Consider the following 12,437-nt stretch of genomic DNA (forward strand, 5'->3'; position numbering starts at 1 on the left):
GCAGCTCCAGGAGCAGAAGGTTCTGGAATAATCATTGCCAGCTCCAGGGGCAGAAGGTTCTGGAGCAATCCCTGACAGCTCCAGGAGCAGAAGGTTCTGGAATAATCATTGGCAGCTCCAGGGGCAGAAGGTTCTGGAACAATCACAGCTCCAGGGGCAGAAGGTTCTGGAACAATCATTGGCAGCCCCAGGGGCAGAAAGTTCTGGAACAATCCCTGGCAGCTCCAGGAGCAGAAAGTTCTGGAGCAATCCCTGGCAGCTCCAGGAGCAGGAGCAGAAGGTTCTGGAACAATCATCCCAGCTCCTGTGGCCACAGTAGCTTTCCCAGGTGGGCAGGGCAGGTGGAGCCTGCTCAGGGACCCATGGTTTGAACCCAGTTCAGATTTCTCCCTCTGCAGGTGCTGCTGTGGCTGCTCATAAATCTGAATTTCTGCTCTCCAGCAGTCCAGTGCAACCTTTGTCACAGGTTGCAGGATTGGAGCAGTGTCCTTTATTCTGTATCTGCCCTCTTTATTCCAATTTTTGAAATCACAAAACCCCAGCAGTACCACACTGCTCCTGGGAGTGCCCCTGCTCAGACACTGCCCCTGTGCTCCAGCCTGAGAGGGAAAGGTTGGAATTCAGACACTTTCTTGATTTCATTTCAAAAATATTTTACAGATAGTATCACAATACCAAAAGTCAGGCCAGCAGTTTAATAATAATAAAAAATTCTTTTAATTTTAAATGAAATGCATATGCTTAATAAAATCTAATCAGTGTTTTTAAACTGGATACATATGACCATAAATGCCAGTTTTTAATGTAGTTTCTCAGCTGGAAATCACTGGGGATCAGTTGGAGCTCTGGCTTCCAAGAGTGATGTCCTTGTCAGAGAGAAAATTCGATAAATCACTCAAAATGACTTTGCTGTGGTTTCTGTGCATTTCACATGGAAAACTTTTCATTAACTTTTTTCAGGATCCAGGGGTAAGGAGGGACCTTGAGAATGGAATTGTCTGGGACATTGTCTAGCTGAATCCCAGAGACTGAAGTGATGTGGTGGGACATCAACATTTCTGTAATTATTAAGGCACAAAAGTTTTGGATCAAGCTGGAGAAGGGGAAACTGTTCATTTTTCAAAATTCCAGCCTCTGGGGTGTTCCTGTCCATCCAATGTGTGCTGCAATTCCTGAACCTCTTTCCCTTGCACTCCACAGATCCCAAACCCCCTGTTTGACCTGGCTGGGATAACTTGTGGCCACTTTCTGGTTCCCTTCTGGACCTTCTTCGGTGCAACCTTGATTGGAAAAGCTGTGATTAAAATGCACATCCAGGCAAGTGCTGCCCCCTCAAACCTTTGAAACTTTGATTCCTTCCCTGCCTGTTCCACTGTGTTATTTGGGGATGAAACCTTTGAAACTTTGATATTTTTTTCCCTGCCTGTTCCCCTGTATCACTTGGGAATGAATCCTGCAGTCTCCTTGCCCGACTTGAAGTAATGGAAATTAATTTGGTGCAAAGGATTTACAATAAAGGAGCTGCTGGGCTGCTCCAAACTGAGGCCAGTGAGTAATTTATAGCTGCTGACCCGCTCAGGAAATTGGTGGTTAGCCAAAGTATTTACCTGCAGCCTTCAGCAGCCTGCCAGGGCTCCAGCAGTGAGCTCCTTTTTGGTACCAAACGCTCCTTTGCACTTTGAAATGCCCTTTTGAGCTCGCTGAGAGAAGCCCGGGGAGCCCTGGGCTGGCCCAGCCCACTCTGGGTGGATTTGCTGCAGTTTTGGGGCAGCTCTGGTGTCCCAGGTCGGATGTGCTGAGTTTGACGTGCAGTTGTTTGCACAAAATGTGGAATTCTCCTGGAAATGCATCACCCTGCTCCGAGGAGAGCTGGGGTCTGGATTCCCTGGGGGATTTGCTGGTGTGGTCAGGGCTGGAGCTCACTCTGTGTTTGGGATGTTTTCAGCTGAGTTTGGGTTTTTGCAGCGTCTCTGCCTCTGTTGTTTGGAAATCTCTGCTGTGACTCCCATCAAAATAACAGAAGCTTTTAGTAAAAAAAATATTTCGTGTTACAGCCTCATCAGGCTGCTTTAAAATCTTTATTTTGCCCTAAACACAAGCTTTTTATTCCCATCATTTTTTAAAATGGTTGTTTTATTTTGCCCAGTGGTTAAGCAGAAAACGATAAATAGATTTGGAAATTCTTCCATTTCTTGGGATAAAACAACTTTTTCTCCACACTTATTTTTGTATTAGTTGAATTTTCCTCTGCTTTTAAATCCATATGTTGCTAAAATGTGTTCTGGCAGCACAGAAAAGTGAAATAATATTAGATAATATTCCTTTTATTATTTTAATTACCTTGTTCAGCTACCACAGTGTTTGCTGTGTAATTTATAGTGCTCCACACTCAGATCCCATGTAAGTGAAAAAACATTTCCCAGTGCCTTGTACAGTTGATAAATCATGATTTTGTAATTTAATTCTCTTTTTCAAGCACACCCTTGTGCAATAGCCTTGATTTTTTGGAGTGATCTGGCTGGACTTGGAATTTAGGAAATGTGAGAGTCATGGAAAAGGCTTTGAATGCAATGTTCAGACAGGAAGTGAGTGACTGCTGCAGTGGCCATCCTGGGACTCCTTTTCTATTGCCTTACTCAAATTATGTCAGTTCCATTTCAGTTTTACATCCTGGTTTGCTTCAGTGGTAATGATTTTGTAGTTAGTTTTGTAAAATTTTATTAGCTAAATCATGGACTTTTTTTTCTTGTAAGGTTGAAGTTGTATTTGAAGTTTGTCTTTTAATATGTTTAATAGTTTTTAATATTATTAAATATATTTGGAATTACAGGTTTGATTTTTATTTAGGGGTAAAACTTGCTAGGTTAGATTTTCATATTTAATATCACTGTGCTAAGTTGGTTTTGAGGAGTTTTAGGATACATTTTGGATTAGGGTTAGGACTGTGATTATTAGGGACTGTGATTATTCTGTTCCATCACAGGTGCCCAAAGCTCTTTTCTCTTTTTCCTGTTTCTGTCTGAATCGGGGTTATTTTCCCCTCTGTGATGGGGTTTGTGTGAGGGGCTGTGAATTTCTCTGAATTTCTCGGACCTTGTTGACAGAGTAAAGTGACCTTGAGCTTCTGGGAATGGGAGTTTGGGGAGGATGAGAATGGGCAGCAAAAACACGGCAAGAAATGCAAACTGTGAGCAAACAGGGCCAGAAAGGGAACAGCTCTTCTTTGCTCTCCTGCCTCTTCTCTGAGGAGTAAAATAAAAAATAGTGAAAATAGTGAAACATTGAAAATAGTGAAAATACTGAAAATATTGGAAATAGTGAAAATATTGAAAATACTGAAATAGTGAAAATATTGAAATAGTTAAAATATTGAAAATACTGAAAATACTGAAATACTGAAAATATTTGAAATACTGAAATAGTGAAAATATTGAAATAGTGAAAATATTGAAAATATTGAAATACTGAAAATATTGGAAATGCTGAAATAGTTAAAATATTGAAAATACTGAAATAGTGAAAATATTGAAAATATTGAAATAGTGAAAATATTGAAAATATTGTAATAGTGAAAATATTGAAAATAGTGAAAATAGTGAAAATACTGAAATACTGAAAGTATTGGAAATACTGAAATAGTGAAAATATTGAAAATATTGAAATAGTTAAAATATTGAAAATATTGAAATAGTTAAAATATTGGAAATACTGAAATAGTGAAAATATTGAAAATATTGAAAATACTGAAATACTGAAAATACTGAAATATTGAAAATATTGAAAATACTGAAATATTGAAAATACTGAAATATTGAAAATATTGAAAATACTGAAAATATTGAAAATACTGAAAATACTGAAATACTGAAAATACTGAAAATATTGAAAATACTGAAATATTGAAAATACTGAGAAAGAAAGAGGAGAGCAGGGAAAGGTGGGCAGGAGCTGCTGGGGAAGGAGCACAAGGTGGCTCCAGGCTTGGTGTGACTGCTCTTGTCCTTCCACAGAAACTCTTTGTCATCATCACCTTCAGCAAGCACATCGTGGAGCAGATGGTGGCCCTCATCGGGTGAGTAACTCCCGCCTCAGGAATTCACGCCTGCCTGCTCCCAGCAAGGGGAAAGCCCTGCAGAGGCAGCTCAGGGAGCTCAGGGCTGTTCTGGTGCAGGGTTCAGCTCCTTCCCCCAGCCCCTGCAGGGTTTTGCTGGCCCTGAGGTTCAGGGCTGTGGGATCAGCACAGAACTTTCAGCCCAAACCAAAATTCAGCCCCTCCACTCCCACATCCCTGCATTTATGGGGTGTCTGCCCTGGTTTTCTGCAGGGCGTAGTGGGTAAAAAATGAGAATGTTTCTAGAAAATTGTATTTATAGAAAAAAAAATCAGAGAATGCTGTGGTTCCATATTAAAAACCTGAGATTTTATGCTGGGTTTAAGGTTGAAAATAAACATCCTCCTTAAGTGGAAGTACCTCATACATTTACAACATCAAATCACTCATAAAACACCAGAATGAGAAATTTGGTCTGTGGAGCTTGGTCCCCATTCTGTTAAATTCTGTGGAAATGGACAAAGTGTCCTGGTTTTGAGAAGGTTTGGTTTGGATTTTTTAAAACTAAAATGAATCCAGCCTAACATAAATCCATAAAACAAATGTTGAGGTGTTCCTGCTTTTACAAAGTCTCTTCTCTGGGGTACATGGATATTTTGCTGCCCAAAGTGTAAGAACTATTTTCACATAAAAACCACACTCCTCAAGAAAAGTTTCAGGAGAGGAATGTCTGGAAATAATTCCTCTTAAACCAAAACTCCAAGCAGTGATGCTGAAAAAGAAAAGGAGTGTCAGAAGAACCTTGCAGGGCATTTCACTGATGAAACAAATCCTGGCTTTATTACTCCAATCATCTGCTCTCTACCAAAACTCAAAATTAATTTGTTGCTGTGAACATTATTTTCAAAAAGAGAGGGAGAGAGGGAAATGTGGTTTCTTTTAAGCATCCTGAGTTTTTCTCAGCATCAGTCACTGCAGACAGTTTGATCTGCCCCTAGCTCAGGTACATTTCCAAGGATTTACTCTCCTGTGGATGCTTTCAGCCAAACCCAGTAGATTTTTCCTACTTCATCTGTCTTGGAGATAATTTTGCATTGAATTACTTCGAGTGCATTCACAGGAGCTCTGCTGGACTCGGGCTTTATTGGAGGGTTGATGTCAGAGGTAAAAAATGTTCCTGGGAGACAGTGAGATTTTTGGAATGTCCTGGTACCCTTGACTTTGCTCAAGTTGTCTCCAGCATTACCTCATCAATTTCTGGTGGAGGGGAGCCTCAAACATGTTAAACAATACCTTGCTCTAAAAGCCCTATTATTGAATTAAAGCAGAGCTCTGTTTCATGGGCACTAACTTCATTTTAATCAAATCCTATCCACCACGATGACTTTTAGGCTTTGCTTTCTCAGGGCTGTTGCTCTTAAACAATAGGAAATGTCTGAGCACAATACCTGCAAATAATGAACAATTTGATAGCCAGGATAAATGGAACCTAGACTGAAGATTGAGCTGTGAGATAAAGTCTGAGAAAAATCTGATTTTATAAGCCAGGGAGAATTTCTTGACAATTTTGTGATTTTTTATTCAAAAAGCAAAACTGATTGATGTGCAGACCTTGTTTTTATTGTCACTGGGTGCTGCTGGGTCCCTCACTGAGCCTGCCATAACCAGGCATTTCATATCATTTAATTTGATTTTACAGTTTTGTCTAGGTCTCCTTTACAAACAGATCATAAAATACTTTTCCTATTCATTAAATAAAAAAAGGAAACAGAAAAGAAAACGTGGCAGGAAATTAAGAAGCTGTTTACAGAAAATTTTAAATTTTGGTAGGATTTTTTGGCAACAAACCTTGTTGGGAATGAGTGAGTTTGAGCAGTGGGGATTGTATGAGGTGCAAATCCAAGCTGAGGAGGATTTCCAGAGGTGCTGGAGCTCCCTGGGGCTGGGAATTCCCAGCCTGTCCCAGCAGCTCCTGCTCTGGGCTGGGAGAGGACCCTGCCCTCCCTGGGCTCTGCTGGGGCAGGGTGCTCTGGAGTTGTTGTGTGTTCTGTCACTTCAGCAAGGGTTTATTGCTGATTTTATAAAACTCTTTAATTTCCTCGTGTGTTGGGGGGTTCTGGGCTCCCCCATCTTTCTGTTCCTGTTTTTCACCTCCAGCTGTTGGTGAAGTCCCACTGTGCAGAGTGCTCCAGAGCAGGGTGATGTTTTCTGGGAAGGGGCAGCTTTAAATGTGGGTTAAGAATTCCCAGAAAACTACTGAAGAGGTAGTTCTGAAAGCACACAGCATCCCCTAAACTGTGGGATCCATTCTGGTGGGAAATGGTCAGAAAGAAAGAAAAAAATCTACATTTTTGTAGGGAGAAATCCCACCCTGCCCACACAGATTCCCTCTGGCTGTGGTTAATGGTGAACTCCAGGGCTGGAGTGTCTGGGATTGTTCCTGCAAGAGGTGCTCAGGCCCAGGGCTGGATCCTACAGCAAAACCAGTGAATTCCTACCTAAAGGAGAATCCCAGAATGGTTTGGCTTGGGAGAGATCCTAAAGCTCATCCAGTCCCATCCCTCACCTTCCAGTGCTGGCCTGGGACACTTCAGGGATGGGGCATCCACAGCCTCTCTGATGCCTTGTTAGTTCTGAAAGACTCATTATTCACTTAATTACTGACTGCATAAACTGGAGTTCAAACAGAAGCCAGTGAGATTTTGCTGCTTTGATTTTTAAGTCCCTTCTCGTGGGTGTTACCTCTGAGAATCCAGCAAACTCTGGGAAATCCACCCAAAAATATCAGTGCTCTTGAAGTGTCCCTAACCCAGTGGCTTTTGTGGAAGATCTTCCCCCCCTCCCCAGCTCTGCAGGGCAGTGGCAGTGATTGCACAGTGAAAGAAAAGCAGTTTTTTGGTCCCAGGTACTGGAAGCTTTGCCTGGACAAACCAGTTTGCTGCTATTTCTTGTGCCATAATTCTTGGCTTACAGCTTAATCTCAGTTGATGCTGGTAAAGGGAGCGTGGTGTTCCTTTCACCAAAAAAGCACAAATGAGATCATGGGGACTGAGCTAACTGGAAAGTTTGCTTCAAGATTGTTGGGGTTTTTTTAGTCAAAAATAATTTACAGTACAGGTTGAGGTTATTTCTTTCGAGCACAAGGCAAGAATTGATAAAGGGACAAGCAGAAATCTTGTCCTGGGCTGGGAAGAGCTGGGCAGTGGCTTCACAGCCTCCAGGGAGGAATTTGGGAAGGTTAAACCAATCCCCTTGACATTGTTGGTTGAAAACTCAACAACCTCCCTGCCACAGGTACACCAGAAACCTGGGGCATGTGTCCTGAGCACAGCAGAGCAGCTCCACACAAAAATGGCTTTATTGCCCTGAAAGGGACACAGATGTGGCTGAAATTTGAGGAGCTTTGGTGCTGAAAGGCTGCCAGTGGATCACAACAGAATTAGAAGAGTTTATTTGCAAAAGGCTTGAAGGATTTTACTGAATAAGCAAAGGTTTTTTTCCCTAAATTGAGTTTTTCAAAAAGGAATCTTTAAAAAGCAAGCAGAAGTTTGGTTCCAAAGAGCAGCAGTGAGCAGAGCTGAGGACGGGCAGGTCAGAGATGTTGCAATTCCTCATTTTGAAAGCACTGGTGGAACATAACAGAATGTCCCAGGGAAGAAAGCCCTGGAGCCTCCTGGGCTGCCCTGGCCCCTGGAGTGTGGCTCAGGTGAACCAGGACAGACCTGGGCCCATGCTACCCCTGGAACCTCCACCAGGATCCTTCCTTCCCCCATCTCAGAGAGCACATGAAGCTTTTAACCCCCAAACCTGCCTGTTAAACCTGACCATAAAGCAGATTTATTTTCTGCAGCTTCAGAGCTCTGGGCACGGGGAACAGCTCAGCCCCAGAGCTGAACTGGGGCTCTGCCTACTCCAGGTTAGGCTGGACAGGGAGCTGGGTCCAGCTTTGGGGAGCCCTAGACCCCAGGGGCCAGGTTTGGGGCAGCCCCAGGTTTCCCTAAGCCTAACCCAGGTTTTGGGCAGCCCCGGGTTTCCTTAAACCTAATCCAGGTTTTGAGCAGTCTGAGCTCTCAAGATTCAGGTTTTGGGCAGCCTCAGCTCTCAGGATTCAGGTTTTGGGCAGCCCCAGGTTTCTCTAAACCTAAACCAGATTTTGGGCAGCCCCAGCCCCAGATTTCCCTAAGCCTAATTCAGATTTTGGGCAGCCTCTGCTCCCAGGATTCAGGTTTTGGGCAGCCCCAGTTTTCCCTAAGCCTAAGCCAGGTTTTGGGCAGCCCCAGCCCCAGTTTTCCCTAAACCTAAGCCAGGTTTTGGGCAGGCCCAGCTCGCAGGGCTAAGTCAGGCTCAGGCTGAGCCCCTGTGAGTCACTGCAGGGTCCTGCTGGTGGTGGAGCCTCGGGGAAGTGGATGGTTTAAATACTGTGAGAATCTTTATCAGCACAGGAAATGACAGCTCATTAAAATACTAACCGTTGAGCCAGTTTAGATCACTGTCTGGAAAAAAATTAACCATTGAAGGCTCAGAGGGCTCACCCGAGGAAAGGTGCCCTGTTGAGACAGGGGACACGTTATGCAAATGAATCAGCTTTGCTAATTGGCCAGTGGCATAAAAATATTTCCACTGGAATCTGTTTTTCAATGATTTTAAAATACCTGACTTCCAAAGAAGTTGATCCCACTGTGCTGGAGTGAAACTTGTGAGGGAGGGGTGGCTAAAATACCCTAAATATTAAAATCCCCAAATCCAGTGCCTATTCCTAAATGTTTCATTGCTTTGGAGCTGCAGGATGGATTTTTCTGGTGTTCCCACAGAGGAATGGAGAAATGGGAATCTCACACAGTTGGTGTTGGTGGGATTGTGATGTTTTCCACCAGGGCTGGGAAGGTGAAAGCCTCTGCCTTCCCCTCTGGCCTGGCTGTCAATAATCCACTGAAATAATCTGTTTGTAAAGAGCTGAAGGTCCGGGCAGGGAGGAGCCCATCCCAGCACGTTCCCTTTCTTTGTGGCATCCCTCAGTGCCTCTTCCCTCCCTTTTCTGCAGCAGGAGATAATCCCTGGCCTTGGGCATTGCTGCTGTGTCAGAGCTCTGCCCTGTGCTCCTCATGTGGAACTCTGCTGCCATTTCCCAAAGGATGAATTGCTCTGCCTCTTTCGGCCCAAGAAGCTGAATCTGGGCAAGAGCTGCTGCTGTTTGCCCCAGTGTGTGGAGTCAGAGGGATTTTCCAAGCTGAGGGCTGTGAATATTGGAGGGATTATCCATAAAGTGCAGCCTGACTCAATATTGCATCACCTTCCCCAGGTGTGTCCAGCCTTGTTTGCACCTCCTGCTCCCCCACGGGGCTCTGCTTTCCCTCCAGGTTAGAATTTCTGTGATTAAATTAAATTAAAGTAAATATTAACTCCCCTGTTTGTGACCCCCCAGTGCTCCCAGTTTCCTGACATCCCACTGGGATGGGTCCCAGTTGCTCTCAGGGCTCAGACTCAGGGCTGGCTGCTCTGAGGGTCCCATTTCCATCTTTAATTGTATCAGGAGCAGTTTGAGAACAGCTCAGGGCTATTCATCAGAAACTTCTGTAAACTTTTACATTTTCACTCATGAAAAATCCCATGGTTTTGTCCCCAAAATTTGAGTCCACAGTGGCAACATCTTTTTTTGGAAAACACTTGGGAATTCCACCATTTCCCCCTGGAAAAGTGAACAGATATCCCCATATGCTTTGCTAAAATGGGAATTTTATATCCTAGTGTATGGTGTGACAGATTTTTGTGAGATATTGGTGCAATGACACTGACACAGCATTTGAGAGAGACTGTAATTGAGGATTTAGCAGAGTTGGAATTAATTCCCTGAGTGTTCCCAACCTCTCCAAGCACAGGTTGAGAGATTTCAGTCACTCAGGAGCAACCCACGCTCCTAAAGACCTTGTAAGATTAAAATTATGTCTTCCAGAAATGCAAATACCATTATTAAATAGTTATAAATAAGTATTTTAATATTAGTAAAAATGCAGATGACTGGAATATCAAACAATTTCCTACTTTTTGTGAGCTGGCCCAGGGAAAACACAATTCTTTCTCCTCTGGGTTGGTGCTTCATCCTGGTGCCTTTGAGAAAAACTTTCCTGTAGTTCCAAAGGTTCTGTTAAAAAGATTTAAAGTTACCAAAAAAATCATTTAACAACCAGTGAAAGGCATTTGAGGTGCAGCTGCTGACAGGTGTTCTTGGAAAAGCAAATTAATAAATTTAAACTCAGATTTGCTGTAACTGGACTGGAAGTTTTTGGAGTCAGACTCTGCAGGTTCTTGGTGTAACTTTTAAAATAATCCTCGAGCAACTTTGCTGAATTTCTGTCATGTGCTGCTTCAAACAGATGGGGACTTTTGTTTTATTTATTGGAAAAGAGCTTTAGAATTTGTCTTTTGGATAGAAATTGTAGCTCTGAGTTTAAAAAAATGAAAAAGTGCATCTGTTTAATTACAAATACCAGGTAATTGTTCTGAAAACAGGCACCAAGAGTGTTTCTTCAGTGAATCCTAATTTTTTATGGGTGTTTTCTGTTGTATTATTAGAACAGAAATCATGGGTTTTGACTAAAATGTTACAATTTTAGTGAATTTAGGATTACCAGAGGCTGCTGCAATTTCGGGGAGCCTGTTCTCATTTTCAACTCCTTGTGAAACACTAAAATTTAGCAAAGAATCAGGATGAATCCTAACAAAAAAATTAATATTTAACATTAAGAGTTTCTAAAACAACTTCTGGATGAAAACAACTTCTGAATCAGAATTTCTCCTTCCATATTCTGGGTTTGAAAGCCGCCGGGTTTGATTCCCGAAGGAGCACAGGGAATTGGCTTTGGATTATTCGGGGTTATCTTCCAGCATCTTCCTGCTGCAGTGCCGGGAAATTTGCGGGATTTTGGAGGTGCTGAGTGCAGGAATTGTGATGCAAATCTGGCCCTGCCTGGTCCCACCCGGATCCCACAAAATTCATCCCCAATTCCCCCTCCCCTCCTCGGGTCAGCACCGAGGGGTCTCTGGGCTGGATTTGTGAGCTTTGCAGGGATATAGAACTCACTTCAATCAAATGAAATTATTTTAAAGATTTTTATATTTAAGATTATGGATATCAGGTGAAACATAAGTGGACGATTAAATGGTTTGTTTTTTTAATTAAACTAATTAATTTTTAAATTAAATTATTAAGTTTTTTCCAAAAAAGCACCAGTAACCAACCCTGTGCTGCCGAGATAGGACTTCAAGAATTTCATGTGGATCCCTGATTTTCTAGGTTTTTCCTCTGCTTATTTTTTACTCCCCATTTAAATCTGGGCACATTTTTTTCATAATTAAAATCTTTACAAATGTACCAAAAATAGGAGCTGAGGTCCTTGCATTTAGGATCTTGCAGTTCTTCAAAATTGCTTTGATAAAATTACTTTTGTGCACTTAACAAATAGCTGTGCCCAGAAAAGGAAATAAAAAGTGAATTATTTAGTGAGAAAATTTTTGAAATATTGTTTTGATGCACCAGCAGCTCCTCAAGGCTCTGCTCTTGGGTTTCATGTCTTTGTTCTGTGCTTAATTTGATTTGGGGACTGACCCAGTTCAGTTTTCGGTGAGGAACGGAGTCATTTGAACACCACCCTGTTAATCATTGATCCCTCACCATTTAAATATTCCTCATTTCATAATCATGCAGCAGTTCAAAAGTAAACCATTACCTTGCAGTCGCTCCTCAGGCCTCCCAAGAATTGGGTGAGAAAGAAAAGAAACCTCAAAATGTGGCCGATGTTCCCGGCGTGACTCGTCCCGCCGGCCCTGGGAGAGCTTTTCCCAGTGCTGGGACACCTCAGGATCATTGGAATCCTCTGGAACATTGACACATCTTGTATAAAATGGACAAGGGACGTGCTTTGGGCACTACAGGTTTTTTTTTTTTTCCCAGAATTTTTACCAGTCTGGGCACAGAATTTCCTCACCCTGCGGTGAATCACCAGGGAAGCGACCTTTTGCTGGGAAATGGGTTCAAAAAACCTCCTTTGCCCCCGGCCATGAAGGAAATAAATAGATTTACTGGAGGAGAATGAGACACTTTGTTTCGTGCTTTTCATAAATTCCTAAAATTAGAAAGCTGTTATTTTTTAATTGGGCTTCGGCCTGGAAAAGAGAATATGGTGTCAGAGCAGGAGGCTGAGGGGAAGGGTTTGAGATGGGCAATTGTACAACTCCGTGGAGTTACACCTGGTGTACCTCGGCTCTGAAGGGTTTTACTAAACCCTCCCTGGAGGAGCAGCAGGAGTAGTGGGTATAATAAAACCAAATAATCAAACTTCAGGTGAGTTTTTTAATGTAGAAGACCACGTGTACGTTAATGTATAATGTA

At 42.6% G+C, this 12,437-nt stretch overlaps 1 protein-coding gene across 1 annotated transcript in view; it reads left to right on the forward strand.

Moving 5' to 3' along the window:
- The window catches only part of VMP1 (vacuole membrane protein 1), a 63,274-nt gene that overhangs the window by 47,290 nt on the left and 3,547 nt on the right, over positions 1–12,437 (forward strand). Inside the window, exons 9-10 of the mRNA XM_066563366.1 lie at positions 1,201–1,317; positions 4,011–4,072. Coding sequence (XP_066419463.1) covers positions 1,201–1,317; positions 4,011–4,072 — 179 coding nt within the window. The remainder of the gene's footprint in view (positions 1–1,200; positions 1,318–4,010; positions 4,073–12,437) is intronic.

The sequence above is a fragment of the Molothrus aeneus genome, chromosome 20, assembly GCF_037042795.1.
Source record: "Molothrus aeneus isolate 106 chromosome 20, BPBGC_Maene_1.0, whole genome shotgun sequence".
Classification (NCBI taxonomy): Eukaryota; Metazoa; Chordata; class Aves; order Passeriformes; family Icteridae; genus Molothrus; species Molothrus aeneus.